The 27434-nt window shown below is 37.5% G+C and overlaps 1 protein-coding gene across 6 annotated transcripts in view; it reads right to left on the reverse strand.

The window, feature by feature from the left end:
• Positions 1–27434, reverse strand: part of IQUB (IQ motif and ubiquitin domain containing) — a 196249-nt gene that overhangs the window by 157401 nt on the left and 11414 nt on the right. For 5 of the 6 annotated variants that reach the window (XM_081038565.1, XM_081038566.1, XM_081038564.1 and 2 more), the window contains 6 exons: positions 26707–26868; positions 26448–26620; positions 26080–26235; positions 15444–15654; positions 9186–9361; positions 515–685 (listed from right to left, as the gene is read on the reverse strand). In XM_081038565.1, the coding sequence (XP_080894691.1) occupies positions 515–685; positions 9186–9361; positions 15444–15654; positions 26080–26235; positions 26448–26620; positions 26707–26868 (1049 nt within the window). The remainder of the gene's footprint in view (positions 1–514; positions 686–9185; positions 9362–15443; positions 15655–26079; positions 26236–26447; positions 26621–26706; positions 26869–27434) is intronic. The other variant, XM_081038567.1, reaches the window with a different exon arrangement.

Below are 27434 nucleotides of genomic sequence, written 5' to 3' on the forward strand. Positions count from 1 at the left end.
ATACTTGGTAGTTGGCATAGGCCCCCGACCCCTGATTTCTTCAGCGAATGTGATGGAGAAGACTAAGTAGGAGCCCCTGAAACTGCTCTACTACGGAAACCAAAGGGGTGGAAGTAGAAATGGCCCCACTTACTATGTGGGGAATTTTTGCTTTCTGTCCCTGCAACTCTGCAGTCTTCAACTTTAGAAGTCCTAATTCCTGGAGGGACAATGCTTTTAGCAGTAGACATATCAAGAACCACTGTTAGACTTTAAGCTACAACTAACGCCTGGGTTGTCACATGCCTGCAGAGGTAACTGACCTTGTTATAAAGTTTGAGATTCTTTTAGATAAATAGTAATACATACACTAGATCATCCCCAAATTATACAAAAACAATATAGTTGTTGAGAAAATTCACACATACAAACATTTATTGATCATCTTTATAGTTAATACAAAACACTTTGCTTATTTTAGTATTCATTTTTTTTATTGATAATGATACCCCGAAACTAAAGGAAAGCAGCATACCTTTACAGTATGTTTAAGTGTTAAGAGTACATCCAGCCTCTCATCCTGAGAGATATTTTTCAGCATAATGCATTTATAGATGTTTTTCAGCTCTCTGGCTCTGATGGTGAACTGTGTATCCATCTCAGTTATTTTGCCATCAAATCCTTTCCATGCCTTTGGAGCTGAACACTTAAAAATAATATTATGTTTATAATTATCAGTTAATTAAAGCCTAAAATAATAATTTTGTTTCTTCTACTAAAAGTCATGTGCTTTATGGATAAAAGTATCACTAAAACTTAAGAAAATTAACTGAAAAATTGTAGATCATGGGAAAGTAAAACATTTTAGGTAAAATCTATGAGAGCGCTATTCAGTCTACAGAAGTACAAACGCTTCTACAGGATTTAGAATTTGCTACTAATTAGTATTTGCTAGTCCCTTGGATGGCTGGAAGGGTACATGAAATAACTCATTACCCCCTTGGGATAAAAGCATGCTACTTAGAATGTTTTTCATCATTATCTGCTTGGCTCAATTATATTGAGCTGTATACATGTGTCTTGATCATTCCTTATCGATTGAAGACAACCTTGGTAGAGCAAGTGTTACAATCCTCTACAAGTTCAACCTAAAGATAGAGAAAGAAGGGACTCTGTGACTTATGGTTTTGTTTCCTATAAAAATAAATCCGAAACAAGCAGAGAGGTCCACAGGAAAACAACTTTCTATAGCTACTTAGCCGTGCTGCGGGCCCTGCCACAGAAGAGGGCTAAGACCCCCACTTCCTATTTCCACGTAGGGCAGGGCACCTCCCAACCCAGCCCACCTCCTGAAGTGGGGGTTAGGATGGAGTTCACATGCCCTGAAACTCATCTGGGTTCTCCCAGGCTAAGAATTCAGAGACCAGAGACAGAAGGTGGAGCTGGTCCTCGCAGTCTCGGGCCACCAGCACAATCTTTCATGACCATTATTATTAATAAGTCCAAGTCTGCCATCGCTTCTGCCACCTCCTTTACGATTCACTCACCTGGAAACTGCACAGTGACAACTCACTGTTTATTTGCTTTTCTCCTCTACGGAGTAAAGCTGCTCAGTCTCCTTCCCTGATTATAATCTATCAGAAACAAGGCTGTTAACTGTTAACTGTTCAAATGTCGGATGTTTGTGCAGGCTGACTGGCAATGGCTTTGGAGACCTGTAGTCCAATGTATGCCATACGTGAAACCACTGAAATCTTAGATTTGATATAATTTAAAGTGTAAATAGCAGCCCATATATTGAAACTTATCATCAGGAAAGTAGACTAGCCAAATAAAGAAATGATATAAGACTGTATTTATTATGCCAATATTATGAAGATTTTTCAGTTATTATGTCAATTTACCTTTAATTTTTTTACATTTCATATTAGCTGAATTACACTGAGAACTACAAAGTTACCTTAGAAACACCTATATTTGATATGCTTTCAAAGATCTGGCATCATTTTCTGATCAAAGCCAAAATGAATCAGAAACTAGATTATTAGTTCTAGTTTTATTTCAGCAAATGAGAAGCTACAGCCCTATAATTAATATTTAAGAGCATAAATCTAGTATTAAACAATGTACTGTTAATTAATGGGTGGAGAGAATGAAGTAAACTTTATTCAGCATTATAAAAGGGAAATATCTCAATAATAAAGCATTTTATCATTTAATAATTATAACTTAGTAATAAAAAATATTTGTTTTAAATGAATACAGCCTTGTTTAGAGTTGGTCTCAGTGTGTTACTGAAGTTTAATGCTTGTTTCAGAGCTCTTTTTTAAAGTTTTAAGAAATGAGCAATCAGAGGGCTAAGTTTCTTATTGCAATATTCTAAAGTCCAATTTTGCTATTTTCCTCAGGATGGCTCCATTAAATGTAATTTCCTTTCTTCCACTAATGTGGACAATATCTTTTTGGTTCCAGGCTGCTAACTTATTTCATTTGTAATAATCCAAGTATAATAACCTTTTAATGAAATGTCTAGTTCATCTATTTCAGTGTGTTTTTTTCAGATGATGGATTGATTTAACTCTACCTGCCCTCCAAGTTTCTGCCCTCCAAGTTTCTAGACTGTATCTGTCTAATACAGTATGATATGGTAATATTTTGGATTTTTCCAAATATATTCAACATCCCAAACTTTCCATCCTTTCACTGTTAACTCCAACCCTACCTTTTCCATAAAGGCTCCTAACTACTATGTATGAACGCATAAAATCACCAGTATCTGAAATTCTACAGCACGTGTAAACACGCGCACACACACACACACAGACACACACACACAGACACACACACACAGACACACACACACACACGTATGTCATGTTTCTATTTCAATCACTCAAAACAATAAAATTGGCTTCAAATTGTTCTATAATTAGTTTAGGTTTGTTAATTTTATTTCTCTCAAAAGATTATAAAAATAAACTTCTCAGGTAGTTCTGCATATCTCACAGGGTCTACAGTACTTATTCATTCAGTCAACTAATATTTATTGTTTACTATATTAGTCAGTGTACTAGGTACCATAGATAAAATACTATCCTGATTTCAAAAACTCTCAAATCCAATAGGACAGAAATACAATGAGTAACTAAAATAAAGGGTGATTATGATTGACGATTGCAGGTACATAGTTAACTATATAGGTTGCTATGAAGCACTGAGAGAAAAGAAAATAGTATCTAAGATGAAACCTGAAGAAAAACTAGGAATTAGCCAGAGTAAAGGGAACTGAGTGATACAAAGATCCTAGATTTGAAGTTCTAGTTCCCCTAGTGTTGGCGCTGAGACGATATTAAAAATCTGTTTGGCAAAGCTTTTTTCTATTTGGAAATATTTCTGCCCACAACATAATGTGGTCTTCAAACCTACGATTCTTTGATTTCAGGCCTTAAGATGTTTTTTTAACTCTGATGCAGAAAAATGTCAACTTTGCTGATTTCTCTTTCCTATTTTCCCTTTTTTCTTTGAATGCCTTGGCTATACTAAGAGATGTACAACAATCATGGTCTCAGATTGGTTTAGAAAACAGGAGCATAATAAATTCCATTTAGCTGCCACCGAATGAAGCAGCGTGGATTCTGGAGGAGAGAAACAGAAGAACAGCAGGAAGACACATTTCAGGGAAGAGAAGGTAGAGAATAACAAAAACCTTGAAAACAGCAGGCTTCCACAAAAGAGAAGAAACAACTGTGCTGTGAGAGGAGGGCTTTTCTTCTCCTAAATTAACACTCAAGTCCCTAAGGACACAAACTAAGAATAACCCTAACCCCGCAAAAGCTACTGGGTAGTGATCAACTTTTCTTTTACACAGCAAAGGGGTTTAACTGTTCGCCCACAGAGGACACTCCTGTGTACTGGGGTGCTCAGAGAGAGGCAAGAGTCGGTTGCATTTTTCTGTCCCATTAGTTGTTTGCCACCTAAGTACTGAGAAAAAACATTTAATGACACAGCTAACGTGGGTTTCAGGTTTTTGGCTTGTGGTGATGAGAAGTAGTGTGCGAATCAAAGAAATAAGTGGCCTTGACTCTAGGGAAAGCTTCTTACAGAAATCCAAATGGTCTCTGTACACAGTTTGGGTAAAAAGACCCAAGATATGTTAGAAAATGGCTGATGATTTTTCATTCAAATTTCTTGACATGATTTTCTTCACCTCTCCTAACTTGTGAGTTTTTAATAATTGATAGCCTGTGGAAGTCAATGTTTGATGTTTAAAACGTATAATTTTTTTAACCAATCCTTTAAAAAAAATCTTTAGATAAAACTTTCATGGAAAATGAAGGCTTAGTACAGAATCCATAACAACTGATTGGTTCAGAGCCTTGATTGAACTAACTTTAAATCATATCATTCATTACGCAGATAAATTCTATGTTCAGGATAGAAAGATAAAAAATAAAATATTCGTTCAATAACCCATGTATTATTTAGATTAAATGAAGTTAAACTCAAACCAAAGCCTAAAATTTTATTCTCCAAAGTTATTCGCAAATTATAGGAAAGTAAATATTTTCTTCACATATCTGTATATTATGGTGCTCAATGTGGACCTTAAAATCTGCCTTATGGCTCTGGTTGTTAGTTTTCACATTTGGAAAAACTCTAACCTTGTCTAGCTTCAGGGACTAATTAGAAGCTATTTTTTCTTAACAATCAAAACAAAACAAAACTTGTAGATTAAAAAGTTACTTCACGTTTTATGAAATCGATACTGACTCCTCCTGCATAGTAGAGACAATGCCAGGCATGGGGGGGGGGGGGAGGTGGGAAGGTGGCAGGCATCAAGAGGAACAAACATTGTAGAGGTATTTACAGCAAAAAAAAATAGCCATAAAGTTTATGTTAATTGTTTTCTAAGATGTTTAGTATGGCATTATATGCTAAAAGGTGATTAAAATGATTTCGTATTCCAATAATAAAGATTTTATAATTCACTATCACAGATGAAAAGCAGACCAAAAGTCACCATTAGTCAATAGGGTTGAAAACTGGACTGATTAGGCTATGTAACTGACCTCGAGTGTAGTTGCGCCATTTTGCGGTTGTTTTTCTTGCGCTATACACCCCTTTGGTCAAAACTGAGGTAAAATTCCTTTGTATCAGCTAAAGTGTCCATTTCCTCTTAAGCTTAGCCTAGCGGTTGGTGAGATTGACTGGTTTATCATCTGGAGTGACCGCAGATCTAGAACTCCAATTCTAAAATCTATGACCTACCAAAAGCCTTTCCCTTGATATCTGCAACGTGCTATGGCTAACTCTTCCACCCTTTCTTCAGTCTTCTGGTCTGGGATACGTGTGTGCTCTCCTAAATCAGTCTGGACGTTAAGACCTGGTCATTTCTCTCATTCCCTCTCTTCTTACCAAAAAAATACCATCTTGCACTTAATATTTCATTTATTTAGTAACGCAACTCTAGAAGTCACAAGAAGCCATGTTGTACTCAAATTGCCTTCTAGCTGTCTCCTGACGTGGAGTCTCTTTCTCTCCTGACAATACTCAAAAACCTTCCTTTTGCTGGCACAGAGCAATTCTTCCTACACTGAGGACCCTCCAGGGTCTCACATTCAACCCCAACAACTTATCAAAGTATTTATTAAAAAACAAAAACAAAAAACAAATTTCCTTCCTCACAGGAATTCTTATGGACAAAACTTCCCTATCTCATCTCTTTTTGGTGGGACTTAAAGACCTTCTTAGAGTGCTATACTTCCTGAGAAAGTGCTATACTTCCTAATGGTCTTCAACTAGCTCCAGAGTCGCTCTTCTATGTTGGGACTCGATCTACTTTGGGACTCTCTGTATTTTAAAAAATGCTTAGAGACGAGGCTGGAGACGAGGCTTGGGGTAGGAGTGGCGGGGCAGGTGTAAAGGCATAAAGAAGAATAGACATTGTATAAGCATTTCCAAGAAGAATTCAAAACAGTTTATAGGAAACAAAGCAGCAGAGAAGACACAAGTGTAACCTAAAGCAGGGGCGCTGTCTTCCCTGTGGGCTGGCCCCTCAGAGGCCCCCAGCTCCTTCACACACCCTCGTGCCCTGGGTCCACCCTGTCCTCCTGGTCAGGTTAAAAATCAGACACAAAACGTACACAGCTCCCAGTGACGAAGCCAGATTCAAGATAAAGCTACTTGCTAAAGGAATAAGTTTGTTCGAAATAGGACTCTAGAGAAGTAGAAATATTATGGCTTCCATACGGTAGACTCATCTTTTCTATAATAAAATGAAGATATTCACGAATTTGAAACGACAGTACCTACATTGCATAATTAATTCCTTGATGACACCTAAGATACAAAATTAAACAGCAATTATTTATGTCTCTTATTTTTCCTCCTTACCTACCTCCACAAGCATTTGTTGATATTCTGTGCTAAGATATAAGAATACCGAGATGAAAGATAGATCTTGCCTGCAGAAGCTCAGAATCTAGGAAGGATTCAGACATGTAAATAGATATAATAAAAACTGACCATAACATACTAAGAGAGAAGTGAAACAGTCTCATGAAAGCACACAGTACTCAAAAAATTAAAAATAGAACTACCTTATGACCCAGCAATTCCATTCCTGGGTATCTACCCAAAGAAATCTAAAACACTGATTCAAAAAATACATATATGTATCCCTATATTTACTGCAGCACTATTCACGATAGCCAAGGTATGGAAACAACTGAAATGATCATCGATAGACAATTGGATAAAAAAACCATGGTACATTTATATAATGGAGTATTACTCTACCATAAAGAAGAATGAACTCTTACGATTTGCAACAACACAGATGGACCTAGAGGGTGTTACGCTATGTGAAATAAGTCAGACGGAGAAAGACAAATACCATACGATCTCACTTGTATGTGGAATCTAAAAAACAGAATAAATGAACAGAAATAGACTCAGAAATATGGGGGGTGGGGAGAACTGACAGTTGCTAGATGGGAGGAGGGTAGGGATGGGAGAGAAGGTAAAGGGAATAGAAAGTACAAATTAGTAGTCACAATATAGCCATGGGGATATGAAACACAGTTTGGGGAATATAATCAATAATGTAAACATTATGTAGGGTGCCAGATGGGTCCTGGCCTTATCAAGGGGATCACTTCATAGACTATGTAGATGCCTGACCAATACAACATACACCTGAAGCTGAAGGAGAATAATATTGAATGTCAACTATAATTATTTATATGTGTGTGTGTGTGTGTGTGTGTGTGTGACTATAGAGGTATGTGTATGTATAGGTATGTGACTGTCTAGGTGTGTGTGTGTATATATATGTGTATATATATATACACACACATATATATATGTAGTCACGAGAGGTGGAATACAACATAGGGAATAGAGTCAATGAAATTGTAACAGCTATATACAATGTCAGAGGGCTAGTAGATTGGGGCGGTTATCACTTTGTGAGGGGTGTAGATGGGTGTAAATGTCTAACTATTACATTGTTTTGTACACCTGAAACTTAAATAAAAAAATTTTTAAAAGCACTCAGTACAGTCTAAAAACAGGAGGCTCAGTGGATCCTTTCTGGAACAAGGGCACCTGAGCTTGTTTTGAAGGTGGAGCAGATGGCTACTGAGGAGGAAGGACGGGATGTCCCAAGTAGCGGCAACACTGGGTACAAAAGCACGTGCCCTTGCTGAGCATGCACGAGCCACTGCGTACGGCTGGAGCAGTGTGGATGCAGCGTGTGCCGAGGAGAGGTGACAGTGACACATGGAGGATGGGGGAGGTGTGCTGAGAATCGGTGTGGACATCCTCTTTCCCTGAGGACAGGGAGGAGGGGCAGGGCAGGATGGTGTTTGGTGAGGTCGGCCCGGCAGCGGCAGTGTGTGGAGGATGGAGCAGGGAACTGAATGAGCAATAAGACTGGAGGCCGAGGGCTAATGTGGAGCCATGAAGTCATCAGATGAGGAGGAGATCCAGGTCCAATTAAGTCAGTTTCAAGCTCACACACACACCTGTCTCATGCCAGCCTCCCAGAGAGAAAGGGAAGCAAGAGGAGCTGCCCAGAGCATCTCCTCAGAAGCCTCCCTCCTGTCCTTCTGTGTTCCCGCAGGCTCACCAGGCCCCTCACCAGGACTGAAAGCAACTCAGTGGATGATGAAACATTCACAGAGACCAACTATGTGAGTGCTACGGCACACGATCAGTTTGGAGGTGAGGGTTGAAGGAATGGTGAGATGATATGACTTAGGGGTAGACATGTCAGCTTGAGGTGGACTCTTGGGTCATTCAAAGTAGGCAACTGGATGTGCGATTCTGGAAACTCCTGAGAGAGGTCTGGCCTGGACCTGTAGGGAATTCCAGGATTCAGGTAGCAACAAAAGCCACAGGAAAAACTGACATCAAACAGGAGCGATGGACAAGTAACATGAGGGTATTTATAGAATAAAGAAAATATATGGTTTTTGAGAACAAATATTCTCAAACAACAAGAATCATACAACTAGAATCACTACAGGCAAATATCTTGAAGAATTCATTCCGTCCCATTTCTTCTTATGGTTGGTTGGCTTTTAATTGTTTGGACAGATCAGGTTTATAAAAGGAAATTGGTCACTATGGAAACGGGCTATTGAATATCAAACAGGCAGTTTCACCATGAAAGTGTAATTACTTTAGCTTTTCCCTTAATTGTATGTTTCCATGGTTTTCACTAATCACATATCCTTTTCGTCAGAAATTTTCAATCGGTTAGTGACCTAAGCAAGAGCAAAAACACTAATCTATAGCTATTTTCCCCAGGTCACTTACTGTGGGGGCACCCCAGACCAGACATTTTGTGAGTTCAATACTCCATTTTATCAAGGTGTACAATTCATCTAATTTCTACAGCCAGCCTAAATCTAAATGAAAAGAATCACAAGGAAAGAGTCTCCATTTTTTCATTCATGGCCAAATCCCTTTTGTTGAGAGCATGTTAATTTTGTATTACTTGTCAATCATTATTCTAGGTGGCAGTGAAAATCTAAACCTATATCCGAAGGAAAAAATATAAAGAATTTAAAGAAATACATCATCAAAATGCTAAACAAAATTCATGCAAATTCTTAAAACGTAAATCTCTTTTAATTCACTATTTTACATTTTTAAACCCGGGATACATCCATATTTTAAAAAATTGTTACTTCACTGACCTTATCCAAAAACGCTTGTATTAATGCTTCCTGGTGTTCCATGTAAGCGTTATGTCTATGTCTCCCAATGGAAGCAATTAATTGGGTCTCTTTTTCCAGAAGTTCACACAAAGCAGCTTTCCTTTCCGCTCCGGTGAAAGTTTGGTTAATGCGTTCCAGTTCTTCTTGTCGCCACACTAGAGAAACAACATGAAAGACTCTTGAGTTTTTAGCATCCCACATCTCTTTACAAAGCATTTTTACCATCACGTCCTGACCAACAATATTTTATTTTTGTATCAATTTAAATAAAATGATGTATGGATAGAATCATTCACAGCATACATCTGATATATGAAAAAAATAGGACAGAATAGAAGCTGAGACTTAAAGCCATAAAAGTAGGCAAACAAATAGAAGCCAAAGGAAATCGGTACGGTCACGTTGACCTGTAACTCTAGGAGCATGCCCGTGGGTGCCTCCTCGTGGGCAGCTGGCCGGACTTCCATCCATGCAGGTTCACACGGCTTTATCTTCGCTCAGCATACCTGACCCCAGAACACACCAGAATAGGCTGTGCTCTGGCCCCACTACCTCAGCTTTTCCTTACAGACGTCTAACTCTCTTCTCCCCTCATCAACCCAGGAACCGCGGTTTCAACGGATAGCTAGACCTTGACTTAACTTGCTTCCTATTCTTATGGCTGCACTGAAAAATATCTTTGTTTTTTTAACCATCCTATTTACTTCATCTCCTGTTTTCCTCCCAATTCCTAGTCCCCTCTTTCTAATTAGACAAGACCATTAAAATGACAGCTAACACCACGTAGTGTCGCTGCCTCTGTGCCAGGCTCTGCCCCAAGTGCTGCAGTACATGAGCTCATTTATCTCCTGACAAACCAATGACCACATGCTACGAATATTCCCTATTTTACCGAAAAGGAAACAGAAAGAGAGACTGTAACTTGCCCAAGTTGTAACCAGGAGTCAAATGCTGGCCGTGTAGCACCACAGTCCACACCCTTCACGGCTCCCCACCTTTCAAAAACACGTCATTCTTTCATCTTTCAGTCAGTCCTTTTCAATGTGAACTTATTAGCTGGTTTACGGTGGAGAACCGTATTTACTTAATTAGCCATCGAACTCTTCTCTCTTATCTAGAGACAATTAATTATTATTTACTGTCAGACTGACGAAGTTTCAGTCTCATGAACTGTATTCTGGTCGTAGGATCAAACCTATTTTTTCTCTGAACTTTTAAAAACTTGGTTCTCTGATCTGGTAATTACACGTGCCAAAAGGCTGTCACTTCTTTGCTAGGTAAAACGCTCACCAATTTTTGAGCAATTATTATGTGAAAGGAAGTCTATAGAGTTCAATGGTACATACAAAAGTGAGAAAGACATAATTAATGAATGCCTTCTTGAAGGAACTAACATGTTCCTTTCCCCTCCACCACTGGTTTAAAGACTGACTTCCTGTGGGTAGATCTCGTCTTGACATAAGGTTACTTCCCCTTATCTTCTATTAGATATGATTCAATCAAGTAAACTGCACTCTTCCTTTGTTATATCCCAGATATGATTACTTCCTCATTGTGTTACGAGGACAGTGCAGAATATATTACATTTATGTATAATTAGAAATTATATTTCCCTTCTATTAAAACGTCAGGTTTACTTTGACATCAGTCTCTGCAGTGAAAGGTAAATATCTGAAGCCATAATGCTGTTTGTGGCCATCTTATTATAACCACTGCCTTTCATGACATCAGGTTTTACAGTTTTATCAGACTATTTCTTCTTATTCTTAAATTTCAAATTGAAATCATCCTGATCAGATCAAGAACTTGCCAGTCATGTGCTTTATAAGAATCCACTTTGTCCCTTACCAGGAATACGTTATTCGGACACTGTATAGCTTGCTCTGTCCAAAAAGAGGATTTGTAAATTTAAGGGCTAAATTATGTTATGAAAGTCCAGGAAATCCATGATTGATATGTTTATCGTGTAAGAGTAGTTTTACCAGCTGAAAGAACTTTTAAAAATTTGACAAAATCCATATGCGAAAAGGTAGTATGTGAAGAGAAAAACTGTTTGCTTGTGGAATAACTGAGGTCTCATAGTATTATATGGATGTTCCCAGAAAGCAAATAAATATTGAATGATACTACTAAGCCTATTTTACTTACCACTTTTACATTAGAAACCTTTGAGACCAATAATAAACTGAGGCCACTAGGATATTATTTAAGCTTTTCTGCCAATCTCAAAAACAAGATACTGCTCTCCTAGACTAACACCTAGTCCTGAGTAAGTCTGGGTAAAAACATATATGCTTTCAAATACAACTATTCACATTTATTCAAATTTTACATTTTGCTTAAATTATTAGTGTGACTAAAAAAAACAACCCAATGTAGCTCATTAGAAAAAAATAATGGGCCTTCATTCCAATAAAATTCTCCATTAGATGAACAATCTCCCTGTCAGTATATATGCAACGTGGCATCAGAAAAACACCATGTCCCAACTACTAATAGAAAAACACAGGAATCAGGAGAGCTGGACAAAACTAATTTTATATCAGAACTATATATAGAAGACATTGAGGAAAACAAAACAGATTCTTCCCCCTTTCATAAAATATATGTTCCCGAGAGATGAGAAAAAAAATTGGGGATGCTATGTTAGTTTGCCATGGCTGCCATAACAAAATATCATAGACTGGGTGGCTTAAACAACAGAAATTTATTTCCTCACGGTTCTGGAGGAGAGGAGTTCAAGATCAAAGTGAAGGCAGGGTTAGCTTCTGAGGACCCCTCTCCTGGGTTTATAGATGGCTGCTTCCTCTGGGGTCTTCAGATGATTTTTTCTCTATGGGCATCTGTGTCCTAAACACCTCTTCTTATAAGAACACCAGTCACTGGCTTACAATCCACTCATAGGACCTCAATTTTTTCTTATTTACTCCTTTAAAGACCTGTCTCCATACACAGTTACATTCTGAGGTACTGAGGATTGGGATTTCAACATAGGAATTTGGAGGGAACCCAGTTCGGTCCATAACAGACGTCAACAGCCACCAATATTTTTTAAAGAAAAATATATTAGAAGAATTGGCTCATTTGGAGAAACACATTTATCTCAACTTTCCTAATTGGACGAATGACCTAATGTACAGTGTCTGAAGTTCAACTATAAAATTTCTGAGATCTAAACTTGTAATGTCCAGACAAGAAATAGGAGAAAATACAATATTTTTTTCCACCACTGGCAGTTTATATGTATATGCTTTTTAAAATTCTCATCCCAGACTGGAAGCTTGAAGAGTGAGAACCAGGAAAGATTCAGAGTGAAGGCGCAGGGCCAAATATGTCAATGGATTGGGCCCAGAAGGTAGAAGTCAAGGTACCTTGAGATCAAGAGGTAATCATTACAGAACAGCCAGAAAACACAGTTCACATAAGTCAAAACAAGGCAAAGGCTTAGACGATTCAATTCAGCCAACACTGACTGGACACACTGAAGAAGGTCCCATCAGTTGCCACAGGCACAAAGGTGGACATTTACAAGAGTGGTGTGTACAGAGAAGCACGGGGCAAGGAAAAGAGGCTCTGAGCTCAGTCCACGCTGTCGAGAGAGGGTCCCCAAGGACGGGACCTCTGTGCTGAATCTGAGGTAAGAGTGACTGACAATCCAGATAAATGAAAAGAAGTCACCCTCAACATACTGCTGTAAATAAATTTCTAAAAGGAAATAAAAATAAAACATTGTTGCCTGTATACAGTCTTGTCTTTGATAACACTATATTATCTTACATAGTAAAATTCATTTGCTTAAATTGATATCCTTTTGCTTTGCTTTTATTCCTGAGGGACAGATTATCTGGAGAAAATGTTACATTTCTTATTAGGAACTGTAATTCAGATGATGCAATTATCACTATTAGCCACAAGAGGGCAGCAGTTTCAAATATTGGAGTTAAGAAGATGTACTGAAAACTGTATTAAATAGAAGAGCGATATAAATTGCTGAGCCTGTGTACCTGAAATTTTAATTACACAAAAGAGATTTAATAATTATTATACTGAAAATTTAAATTTAGAATTTTAGGACTAGAAGAAAACTGAGGGATGTCTGTTTTATGTAAGAAATTTCATTGTTTCCATATAAATCACGTGTTGACATATAAAATATCTTTGTTCTACTGTAATACAGGACATCTGTATAAAATTATTTACCACATAACAGTAACTTACATATGCATAGGTCTTTGAACTTTTCTAAGTACTTTCATAAATGTAATATTTTGTATTTTTCACTTTATAAAGCCCTCTGAAGTATATGTGCCAGAAATTAAGTCCTTTTATAGCTGAAGAAACTGAGGTTTAGGAAAAGTGAGTAATCTGCAAAACTTAATACCACTAATAAATAGAAAAGGTAGAACCTCATTCAGCATATTTCCTATTACTTTGCACAGCTGCCTGTTAGCCAAACAAAATAACCAAACCTTTGGTGTATTCGCATATGAATTTGGAATGTTATGTGAATACAGTTCTGCTCTAATAGAACTTCAGTTTTATACTTGTCAGTAAGGTGTTTCACGGACACCTTGCTAACAGTGCTCTCTGTTTAACTACTGACACTTAGAAATAATCTTTGTTTTCCTCTGACAGAGAAAATGTAAATAGAAGTAAAATTTAAAGTACAACAAAAAGTATTTGCAGAGATCAGCAACTAGGAGAAAGGGGAAGCAGACATCCAAGCCTGGGGAGCAGGAGGAACTGTTTACTTCAAACTTGGCTACATTCCAAAAGCCACTCAATGGTGCACGTTACCAAAGAGATACATTTATTAATACTGTTTATGTGCTGGACCTAGTGTTTGACTGTATCATCTTCAGTAAACAGCATATTATCAGATAGCTATTTAAATAGACACAATCTGACACCTAAAATTGTACTCAATTAGAGAAAATGACTTGAGTAATAGAACACATAATAATATCCACAAATAGCATATAAAAAAAGAAAGTTGTAGTAAAAAATAAGTCTCTTTAAAGTTAATGTTATAAATCATCAGAGAGAAGTCAAAGACAATTATGTTATTTCTTTGGCTAAAAAGACCCTGTTCGACTGAAAAATATATATTTAGGCTATTTTTAATTTTTACAATTCTTCTATGTCATCAGAAGACCCAAACTGCACTTTCCAGCATCTAAGGTAATAAAAATAACTCTTCTGTGAGGTAATAAAAATAACTCTTCTCTTTTAACAGAAGAGTTAAAACTAACTCTTCTGACACAGAAGAGTTATTTTTATTACCTTAGTAATAAAAATTACCTTATTTCCACTTTAGCAGGTACACCTGGGAAAGCAGAAGCTGAAGACAGCTGCATTGCTACATTCATTGGTTTCCCATTCATTCATTCATTCATTCATTCTACAAATATTTGTCAGGAGGTGAGCTAAGCACAGAAAAAGAGAGATCGTCAAAAACAAAATCAGTTTTTCTCTCTTGGAGCTTACATTCCAGTGGTGAAAGTTAATATTAAAAGACGTATTATTACAAATTATGTGATATAAGTGAAAAGTTGGGGGTGCAATGAGAACCGTGAGATGACAATAGGATGTACTGTCAGTCACAACAGCCTCTGAGTAGGTGACATTTAGCTCAGATTGGAAGGTGGAAGGGGAAAGGCTCAAAGAACAGTGTGTCCACCGCCCTGAGTGGAGAGCTTGGCTTGTTCAAGTAACTGAAGCTTCCAATCGTGTCAGGGACTAGCACACATCCTGTGGAAGAACTGAGGCGGTCAAGTCAAATGTGCAGATTACATACACTTTGTATCATTGTCATTGAAAGGGACTAAAGTGCATTGCCAAGCCCCTCCTCCAAAGAGCAGAATCAGAGACAGGATGCCATATGCAGGAACCGGAGACAGTTCAACTCTGAGCTCACAAGCGGCCAAGACCCTCAAAGAACCATGTGGGACAATGCTTTCTCTCGTTGTCTTACAGGGGATGACAACCAAACGAGATACTAGACTAAAACGACACAATTTACCCACTGTTAATATAAAAGCATATCCAATTTCATTCCAGCCTTAATTTTTGTCCCAAATGTATCTTTTATTATTATTCATCTTTTTAAATTGTCTAATCCAGATTCCCAAGATATTTTTCTAAAATAATAGGGTTTTCCTTTTGTTTTAGCAAACGTGTGTGTCCTACTAAAGAAAAATTATAAAATATTTTATGCAAACCCTATTTCAAACTTACATTCCAGTGCATTATAAAGAAGTTCAAAATCTTCTTTTGTCTGAGGATTATGTCTCCGGTAATAGTCCAATTTCATCCATTCTTCTTTTTCTCTTATTTTTCTTAGTTTTTCTTCTTCTTCCCACTTCAACCTTAACATTTTTTGTCTTCTTATATTTTCTACCACGATTTTAGCATGCCATTGCCTGTAGTAAGTCTGTAACACTATTACCTGGAGTTAAATGAAAAGGAAATACAAAGTGTCTATCATCAACTTTATTAGACAAAAACGAAAGGCAACAATGATTATTTCTATTCCAATTCAACGAGCACTGACAAATACTAAGTCTAGTGTTAGCTCTATGCCAGATACCCTGTTTCCCCGAAAATAAGACCTAGCCGGACGATCAGCTCTAATGCGTGTTTTGGAGCAAAAATTAATATAAGACCCGGTCTTATTTTACTATCAGACCGGGTCTTATATTGTATTATATAAGACGGGGTCTTGTATTAATTTTTGCTCCAAAACACGCATTAGAGCTGATGGTCCGGCTAGGTCTTATTCTCTGGGAAACAGGGTATTCTCACACACTGTAACACAGCAGTCATGGGTAAAGCACATCAGCTCCTCGACTTTGCAATCCAGCATATACACCTTCACAGGAGTCAGTTGGTACAATGCGTAAGAGCACAGGCTCTGGGTGAAACTTAGTTTAGATCCTCCCTCTGCTCCTCACTACTTGATTGGCTTTGAGTAAGTTACTTGCTATCTCTGTGTTCTGGCAACTCATCTATAAAACAATGATAATAAAAGAATGCATATAAAGGTCTTAGCTTCAACCTGGTACATTGCAAGTCTTAGTAAATACTATTATTGTTATGAATATTAATTATCTCCAGTTTATCTAAATTGTCATTAGCTTAGGCTCATACTGAAAACAAAATTTTATCTCCTAAATGGACAGCAGGTTTTTTTAAGTTATATGGTAGAAACCACCAAAGGCAGGTTAGATAAAAGGGAGACTTAAGCAAACTAGTATTTATTAAAATGTGAGAAATATACATGTGTCTGAGGGTCCAGAATAGTACTAGATCCTCAAAAAGCTTGCAGTATAGCTGAGAGCTTATATTTTTAGTTACTAAACTCATAAACATAAATAAAATGTGGAGAGGTTGGATCAAGATTGAGGACAGAGAAAATACTGACAACATCCTAATCCCTAGTAACTAAATACAATTATATAAGCTGAAATCAGTAAAGCTATTGCATCATTCTGGAGGAATCCTCCGAAGGAAGAGAGACTTTGAAGAATCTCCTCAAGAAAGGAGATAGGGGGAGTGAGTCGAAGATAGAATTCATAGCCTGATCACACGCTGGAGACACAAAGCTAGAAAATACAGAAGCAACTAAATCTGCTTCCAACACAAAACTGGATCCTGTGAGCCTTAGGGCAACTAACAGGGTGACTGCTTGAGAAATGCGAAAGGGACAGGCTCCTCTAAAACAACTTACGGAAAGAGCAACAGAGAGGTCTGCTTCCAGGCAGGAGGAGGTGGTGTCCCAGGAGGCTGTTGACACCCAAGATGAAGAGAAGCCCCCGCTCCAAGTAACTAGCTCTCTCTGGAACCCAGCAGGCCCACCCCCTGAAACCACTGCAGAGAGGCCATAGCAAACCAATATGCTGTAACACACGGAACATCAGAAATCTCAGCTGCTCTGAGGACACACCGAGAATAACCAAACATTTGAGAAGGGCCAATAAAATAAAAGGCACCTCCTTCAACACTGAAGAATTTACCTCGGTGTGAAACAGAATTACTAAATCAGTGATTCTCACAGCATCATGGCTAGACCACCCGCATCCACAGCATCTGGAAAAAGGCTAGAAATGCAAATTCTCAGGACCCGCCCCACAGCTCCTGAATCAGAAACTCTCGGTGGGGCATGGATTCTATGTTCATAAGTTCTCCATGTGTTTCTGATAAATGCCAAAGTTTAGAACCATTCTACTGAACAAAACACAACACAACAAAAAAAAACAAAACCAGATTAGATTTAACCTTTTCAGAGAGAAAGGAAGGTCTATTGAATCAATATAAAAGAACCAACCTGAAACTAACATAATATTGAATGTCAACTATAATTTATATATATGGTCACAGGATATAAAGTACAGCATAGGGAACATACTCAACAGTATTGGAATAGCTATGTACAGTGTCAGATGGGGTTTATCACTTTGTGATGGATGTAAATGTCTAATCATTATATTGTTTAGTAACTGAAACTAATCATAAAAAAGACCAAAAAGAAAAAGAACCAACAAAGTCTATGACAATATTTTTATTTTTGAAATATGAAGAAAAGTCAGTAGATATGTTTTGCTTGGGTGCTATTAAATTTGTTGAACTTATTAAAGACACTAAAACGCAGTTGTTTAAACAATATAGAACTTTTATCCCTTCTCACATCATAATCCATATGATATGGTTGGAAGCTATCCTATATTCTACAAATATGTGTGCCCAGGGTGGCTGGTCCACTTCTCATCACCTTCCAGCCAGTAGAAAGGGGAAGAGGACAAAACAATTGCCACACAGTCACTAAGAGCGATATCCAGAAGTGGCACACATCATTTCCCCTCCCATGTCATTTTCCAGGCCTTAGTTACTTGGGTCATCAATATACAAGAGTTAACAAAACGAGGTCTTCCGTGGTGCAGCCATGAGCCCAGCTAAAGCTTTACTACAATGGGAAGAATGGATATTGGCCAAGAAGTAGCAGTTTGTTATAAGCTGATCTGCAAAATGTGCAGTGCCTAAGAGGGAATTAGTAAGCAAGAAACTTAGCCAAGACACTCTTTTAGAATGCGGGGTAAAAAGGTCATAAAAATTAGAAAGAATGAAGGAATATAAATAGACATGGAAGACACATACAGACATTCCAAAATATATCTGATACACATTCCAGACAGAATGAAGAAAGTTGATGATAGAAATTACTCAAAATACAGCTAAGTTAAGTCAGACAAAGAAAGATAAATACTGTATGATTTCACTTATATGTAGAATTTAAAAACAAAAAAAATGAACAAAACAGAAATGGACTCATAGATAACACAGAACAAACTTATGGTTGCCAGAGGGGAGTGGGGCGGAGGTGAAAAAGTAAAAAAGTGAAGGGGGAATAAGAGGGACAAACTTCCAGGTATAAAATAAATAAGCCATGAGGATGTAGTGTACAACACAGGGAATGGAGTAAATAATATAATAACTTTGCAGGGTGCCAGACAGTTACTAGATTTACCATGATCACATTGTAAAGTATATAAATGTTGAATCATATTGTACACCTGAAACTAATATAATATTGTATGTCAGCAATACTTTAACAAAAAAAATATTTTTAATAGAAGGATGTTTCCCAAAACTAAGGAAGACATGAGCTCCCAGGTAGAAAGAGTCCATCACCAAGTTTCAAGTGTTATCACAACAAGATTAGTAAGGATAAAGTGAAAATCCTAAAAGCTTCCAGAAAGAGGAAACAAAAAGCTGACAATGTGATTAACATCAGACTTTTAATCATATTTAACTTGAAGTTATAAAGGAAAATAACTTTGAAAATAAGTTTAAATCTAATCTTCTACAGCCATTCAAACTAAAACCCAAGAATGAAGTTCATCCAATAGGACATAGATGGATTACATCCCATGCGAAATCTGAAAGAAATACTAGAGGATATGTTGCAGCAAAAACAATAAGGGGAAAAATTACAGAAATGAGCAAAACTTTTCAAAAAAAGTTATTAACTTAAATACATTTTATTTGAAAGAAATTCATATATATCAATGTAAATATATAAAAACAACCTGGTTATAATTCTATAGTAAATTATAATTATATAATATATATATTTATATAAAATTGTAATTCTAGATCAAATCCTCACTAGATACGAGGAATGAGGAAGAAGGAGAAGGAAATGAAGAAAAGAAGGGCCTGCTAAGGTCCTTGACTTGTTCATGGAAAAGATAGAGCCTGATTAAATATACACTTGGTATAAAAAAATGTAGGGGCATTAAAAATTCTCATGAGTAAAAAAAAAAAAAAAATTCTCATGAGTAAACCACTAGAAAAAAGGTAATAAACTACCTACTCCTGAACTACATAAAAACAAAAAAAGGAAAAAGAAATGTTTACTCAAACCAACAAAAAGAAGGAAAAGTTAGTAAAAGAATAAACAAACAATAAGAATTAATAATGAAAAACAAAATGAGATGGCAGGATGGCAGGAATGAGTACAAAAATATCAGTAGTCACACATAATAATATAATCTTGCTTAAAACAAGAAAGATTTAAAATAAATACTAAGCATTGAACTCAAGAAGCTCAAAGATAAAATAAACCTAAGTAGAAAGGAATCAATGAAGATAAAAAGAAATTATTAAATGGAAATTTACTCCTTTTACTGACTTTTAACCCGTCCCTCTGTCTACAGCTCACATCTCACGTCTGTCTCCCACAAAACCTCTCCCACTTTTCAAGATTCTATGGGGTACATTGATCTGGTCCTTGGCAGGCATTTAGATTTTCACTTCTTCTACTCAAGGAAGTCGGTTAACACTTCTCCATCTGCTTTACAACTTTAAAAAAATTGACTGACATTTACTCTTCTCTCTTCTCATGTCTTCTCTGTTCCTGTATTTTCGTACTTTTTAAAAAATTCTTTTAATATCATTTTATTGGGGTTTGGAAAGTGTTGTAGAGACTTTCATTTCCCCACCTGGTCTCTATTCTCTCCTACTTCCGTATTAAGAAAACCTCATTCTCATTGAGGAGCAACAATATAAAACTTCAAAAATGTATTTATCACACACCCACAGCAGGGATAGTCACGTGACACAGTCCAGGTCAAAGAGACATAAGTGGAAGTCACTGGGTGGGGCTTTCAGGGAAAACTCAAGAAGGTGGCACACATGGGACATACTCCCTTGACTTCTCCCTTCTTCCTGCATAGGATGCAGACATTACGCTGAAAGTTAATTAACCATTTTGCCATCAAATGGTAACAAGCTCATAATAAGATGAATGGAATGGAAAGGTAAAAGGAATTTGGGTTCCTGCTGACATCACAGAGCCACCATCCAAGCCTTGCAAAATAAAGAAGTAAAAATTACAAGGTGTGATCAAAAGATACAGTGAATGTTTAAATAAAAAAAATGTATTACAGCAAAAGACACACTGCCATTAATCCGCCTCAAAATACTCCCCTTCGCTTTGAACACGCTTATCCCATCATTCTTTCTGAAGCAGCTCTGGAAGTCCTCTTTCATGAGTATCTTTACTTCATCCTCCATCATGACAATGCTCCCTGTCACACGTCACTTCTAGTACAGCAATTTCTGTCAGATAAAAACATTATGGTGTGTCCTCATCCACCTTATTCACCGGATCTGGCTCTTCCCCAAAGTCAAAATCATTCAGGCTGTCAAGGCAGCCACGACAGCACAACTAAAGACACTCACAAAAGAGGACTTCCAGAATTGCTTCAGAAAGTGGCAAGAACGATGGGATAAGTGTGTTCAAAGCGAGGCGGAGTACTTTGAGGGGGGTTAATGGCAATGTGTTTTTTACTGTAATAGATTTTCTTTTATTTAAACACTCACCGTAGTTTTTGATCACTCCTGAAAGTTTAGACTGAGTAAATAAAAATCTATCTGGCTGGAACAACAGGCACTAACAAAGTGTGCCACAAAGTTAATAGGAAACAAACTGAACTTGCCTGAACTTGGAATGCATTCTCCAATCCATATCTGGATCCATTAGCAAAGAGTGGAAGCTTTTTTAGCTCGGGGAATTTGAGCACAATTTCTGTTTAATCATTGCCTGACCATTAAATGATGCTAAACTAGGGCAACACTTAGGAAGCCAAACTTACAAATAAAAAACAATCAAAAACCTTAAAAATGAGCAGAGATATAAGTGGCTGCATACTGTGACAGAGATAGACTCTAAAGAAGGGTTTCTCTGCAATGGCACTACTGATATTTTGGACCAGATAATTCTTTGTTGCAGTGTGGGTGGGGTTTCCTACACATTGTCAGATGCAGAAGATAGCAACCCTGTCATCTACCCACTAGATGACAGAGGCACCACCCCCCAAGTTGTCATAATCAAAAAATGTCTCTGAACAGTGCAAATGTCCCCTGAGAGGCAAAATCACTCACTCCCAGTCGAGAACCACTGTTCTAGTTAACTAATTCAAGCAAGTCAAACAAATAGACTAAACAAATAAACATTAAACAGATATAATACCAATCCTTGGAGTGACTGGGGACAGGATAAAAAGCTGTTATAAGGAACAAGATAAAGAATTATTACAATATAGTATCAAAAATGTCCAGTTTTCAACAACAAAAACAAAAAAACTATGAGACATGCAAAGAAAGAAGACAGTATGACCAATATAGAATTAAAAAAAAAAAAAAAGTCAGTAGAAACTGCCTCTGAGGGCTCCCAGATTTCGGACTTACCAAAGACTTCAAAGAGCTAAAGGAAACAATTAAGAGTTGAAGAATTAAACAATTAAGAGTGTAAGAGTTAAAAGAAAGTAAGATGACAATGATTCATCAAAGAGAATATCAATAAAGACATAGAAATGATAAAAAAAAGAACCAAATGGAAATTTGGGGGATTAGTAGGACAAAACTGAAATGGAAAATCACTAAACAGGCTCAACAGCAGATCTGAACTGGCAAAAGAAAAAATAATGAATTTGATAATAGATCATTAGAAATTTTCCACTCTGAAGAAGAGGGGGGGAAAAGAAGGTAAATGAACAGAGACTCAAAGACCTTCGCAACACCATGAAGCAAACAAGCATACATAAGAAACACAAAAGGGAGTTCTTCAGACTGAAAGGTTATACTAGATGTTAGTTTTAACCCAAATGAAGAAATGAAGACCACCAGAAAAGATAAAAGACAATATAACTATATTTTCTTCTTTCCTACTCAACTTATTTGAAAGACAATTGCATAAAACAATGATTATAAAAGCAATATTGGGTATATACAACGTAGTATTATTCTGCAGTACAAAGCAATGAAATAGTGCTAAATGTTACGACACAGGTGAACCTAGAAAACATTATGCTAAGTAAAAGAAGTCAGTAACAAAAGACTACATATTGTATGAGTTCACGTATATGAAATGAATCTGCAAATCAGTAGCAGCAGAAAGCAGGTTAGTGGTTGCCTAAGGCAGAAAGGATTAGAGGGAAACAGGGAGTGACTACTACTAGGTGCAGAATTTCTTTCTGGGATGATGAGAATGTTTTGAAATTGACTGTGATAATAATGGTAGCACAACTGTTTATATAGGAAAAATCTTTGAATTGCACAATGTGGGGTGGCCGGATGGCTCAGCTGGTAAGAGCACGAGCTCTGAACAACAGTGTTGCTGGTTCGATTCCCACATGGGGCCAGTGAGCTGCACCTTCCACAACTAGATTGAAGACAAACAGCTGCCACTGAGCTGCCGTAGGGTCGGCCAGATGGCTCAGTTGGTTAGAGCACGAGCTCTCAACTACAAGGTTGACGATTCAAGTCCAGCGTGGGATGGTGGACTGCGCCCCTTGCAACTAAAGATTGAAAATGGCAACTGGACTTGGAGCTGAGCTGAGCCATCCACACACAAGATCGAAGGACAACTGCCTGGAGAAACACACTGTCCCCTGTCGCGTCCAGCGCAACACGGGCAGTGAGGTTGAGAGAAGGGGCGGCTTGGGTTAAGTTTTTAAGAAAGAAGCAGACAGAGACTTAATGTAATTAAATCTCTCAGAAGGCCAGGGGTCTCTCAGTCTCAGAGGACTGGAGCCCAGAATAAGGCTGACTGAAGGTTTTTATTGATAGGTATACAAGAAAGTAACATTGTTTTTTACACGGTCTGTGAGACTCATACATCACAGCACAAAAATGTTTATTCCAATCACTCTTTGTCTGTAAACAGCCGAAGCACACGGTCCCATGATGTCTTACCTAAGGTATGTACCTTCTCAGGGTCAAGTCTCTCATATTGTAACAGCTCCGTTGAGATAAGTGGAGAGAACTGATCTTTATTGTCCTCATGACTTCTCTTACAAACAGGTGCCAGGTAAAAGCCAGAGCCAACAATGGCTTTTCCAGGCAGGGGGTAGGGGAGACAAGGCCCTTTCCCATATTTTTCTAAGGCAGCTTATTGGGGGTCCCCACTCGGTTCCGCCTGCCTTAGGTTGTATCTCCCGTGAGATATCTTATCCGTCTTTCACTGCAAACCATCTTTTGGGGACCAGACAGAGAGACATAAAATGTAAACACAAGGATATAAACACAAGGATGTAACAGAGTCCCAGAAAGGCACAGTCTCACAGACTCTTCTTTCCTTAAGGAAAGACACGGGGGGACAGTTGGCTAGGCTGTTGTGCGACTACAGTCCCCCAATGTTCCCCAATAAAATTTTTAAAAAAGTACACATTGTACTGAAAATATAGGTTTTAAATTGACAAAAACAACAAAAGAATTAAATTAGTATACTAGAAAGTAACATAAAAGAAGGCAGTAAAGGGAGAAAAGAGGAACAGGAGAGACACGACATCTAGCAAACAATAGCAAAATGGCGGATGTAATCCAACCTTATCAGTAATTATTATTACTGTAATAATAATAAAAATAATAATAAAAATAATAATTAAAAACCTTCCACTCAAAAGGAAGTTTGTTAGACTGGATAAATAGACAAGATCCAAATTCGTGCTGCCTATGAGAGATAGCCTCTGGACTCAAAGTCTCAAATAGGTAAGTAAAAGGATGGAAACATGACCATGGAAACAATAACATAAAAGAGTTGGAGTGTCTCTATAGAGAAATGCTTTTATATTTCTGGGGTAGATTCCCAGGAGAGCGATTGCTGGGTCATATGGTAATTCTATTCGTAATTTCTTGAGGAACCTCCACACTGCCTTCCATAGCGGCTGCACCAATCTGCATTCCCACCAACAGTGTATGAGGGTTCCTTTTTCTCCACAGCCTCTCCAACACTTGTTACTATTTGTCTTGTTGATGAAAGCCATTCTGACTGGGGTGAGGTGATATCTCATTGTGGTTTTCATTTGCATTTCTCTGATGATTAGCGATGTTGAGCATTTTTTCATATGTCTATTTGCCATTTGTATATCCTCTTTGGAGAAATGTCTCTTCAGGTCCTCTGTCCATTTTTCAATTGGGTTATTTGTTTTTTTGTTGTACTCCAATGTTCATCACAGCTTTGTTTACGGTGGCCAAGACATGGAAACAACCAAAATGTCCTTCGATAGATGAATGGATAAAGAAGTTGTGGTACATATACACAATGGAATACTATTCGGCGTTAAGGAAAGATGATATAGGAGCATTTGTGACAACATGGATGGATCTCGAGAGAATAATGCTAAGTGAAATAAGTCAGACAGAAAAAGCAGAGAACCCTATGATTTCACTGATATGTGGTATATAAACCAAAAAGAACAAGACAAACAAATGAGAAACAAAAACTCATAGACACAGACAATAATTTAGTGGTTACCAGAGGGTAAGGGGGTGGGGGGTGGGGGGTGGGTGATGAGGGTAAAGGGGATCAAATATATGGTGATGGAAGGAGAACTGACTCTGGGTGGTGAACACACAATGGGATTTATAGACAATGTAATACAGAATTGTACACCTGAAATCTATGTAAATTTACTAACAATTGTCACCCCAATAAATTTAATTAAAAAAAAAAAACCTGCAAAAATATCTTAAAAAAAAAAAAAAAGAGTTGGAGTGGCTAGGTTAATATCAGAGAAAATGAATTTCAATATCCTTTTAGTTTCAATTAGTCTCGTGACCTCCCTCGGTGATGCTACTGTCACAAGGACGAAGGCCAAGGGACAGAGAACACAAAGGAACCACACGAAGCTTGGGATTCCCTAAGAGAAAGGGAAGGATTAGGAGCATTTCGGATGCTGGTTTCTTATACTAAGGAGACACTGGCGACCAAGACTTGCTTGTATTACCAATAAATATGATTCTCACTGACAACGATTCTCTCCTTAACCAAACTCGGATTAGGCTCCTCTGAGTTCTTTTTCAACTATACCTCGACGTTTGGCCTTCTGTGTTCATTCATCTTTGCTAACTCAGTTTACCGGAATCTCCAGGCTCGATATCTGATCACTCTCAACATTTGATCAGGTTCCTCATCTCCCACCAACCCCCAGAAGATGCCTAATCACTCTGGCCCTCCTTCAGCAAAAATCCTGTTAGGCTGGTTTAGCCAGAATCTCCCTTTATGCCTCATGTTTCCTCTTAGCAACTGTCCGTCCACTGACCCCTACCCTGCTCCTTGGCTACAAATTCCCACTTTTCCTGTTGGATTCAGTTGAGCCCAATCTCTCTCCTGTACCACAAAACTGCATAGTAGCCCCTCTTGAATCAAGTCTGCCTTACCATCTTTAATAAGTGTTATGAATAAGTTTTTCTAACAACATTCACGTAGGCTCTTCCGCAAGCCAGGGAAACACACACAGACAGACACACACAGAACGATTGAGTCGGACATTTAATTTTTAGTATTCACCCATAATAACAGTTACCTTACCGCTGCTAATCTTTGAGCGTGGTATTCTGCTGCTGAAAAATATTTTCCTGGTGCTACCAGTGTATCAGTCACATTTGATACATACACACCAATCTTAGTCATCTGTGTGGATGTTGTATTTGTAGTTTGTTGGAGCTTTTTTCTCTGAAAAACTGTCTAAAATACAAACAGAAAAGGTTTAAATAAATATACACTATACACATGTGAGTAAAGAGCATATTTTGCTACATATTTAAGGGAATTTTCTTTTATTATTTTAACTGCCATATAATTCCTTAGAAGGTTTTTTTTATTTTAGAGAGGTACACAGCATAACATGTGTTGATTCTGTAGCTTCAAAAAACTACATTGAAAAACAAAACTATTACCTGGGTGTCCCTACAAAATACATTGCATTTTTCAAGACTCTTCTTAGGTACGGTTTGTGTTCCAGCATTGTGATATTCTATTCCTGTTATTTTATGTCTGAATCCACCAAGAAATGGTTTGTGTAAGTCGGATTTTATAATCTCAACAGCTACCTGCTCGTACTGATCAATGCCTGAGGACAGAAAACCAAGAGTGAATGGAAGTTCAACCCCAAAATGACTCCAAAATACTTTACCTAAAAGACATCAAACAACTAACCAGTTTGCACTCTGACAGTTATGACTTGAGCGGCATCATTTAATCCATGTATTCCTTTGATTGGATAGAGATCTGGAAGTGTGGAAAAGATTTCCACTTGGACAATATCTTGGGCATTAATTCCATGTTGTAGCAGGGTCTCATTGTTTTTAAGAATCGTTCCTATAAATGAGATAAAATTGTAAGAAGTGTCATAACAAAGATGTAACTGTAGGCACTCATTTTAAGGAGGTAGAAAACATCAAAGGCGTTCACATAAACACATGTTGTTTAATTACCAAATATTGATTGGTATCAAAATATTGATGGACAGTGTCCACCTCTTGCCATAATGTTAGTACAGAAAACTCCACAATGGAAAAGTTCAAGTGGTACTCCTGAGCAAGAATTCGGCATTATAAGTAAAGCTACAACTCTCAACTCATCAGAAATGCAAATATGTAATAACCACGCAACTCTATATATATTCAAAAAATTTTTTAAACATTTATGAGCAAAATTACATTCTAAACACTGACTCTCTAAAATATAACAATGTGTCATATGAAAGCACAGGACATATCCGTATCAGGGAAAACCCGATTATATTACTATCCAGCCCTCTCTCCAGCAAAAAAGTATATACGCAGAATTCCAAAGAATCCCTTCCTTTCTGTTTCTATAATCAGAAACTCATGTAAATTAATTCATGCCAAGGTGGAGCTAAGCCTCAGTTTTGTGCTAGAATA

The sequence above is a fragment of the Rhinolophus hipposideros genome (genome assembly GCF_964194185.1).
Source record: "Rhinolophus hipposideros genome assembly, chromosome: 25".
Classification (NCBI taxonomy): domain Eukaryota; kingdom Metazoa; phylum Chordata; class Mammalia; order Chiroptera; family Rhinolophidae; genus Rhinolophus; species Rhinolophus hipposideros.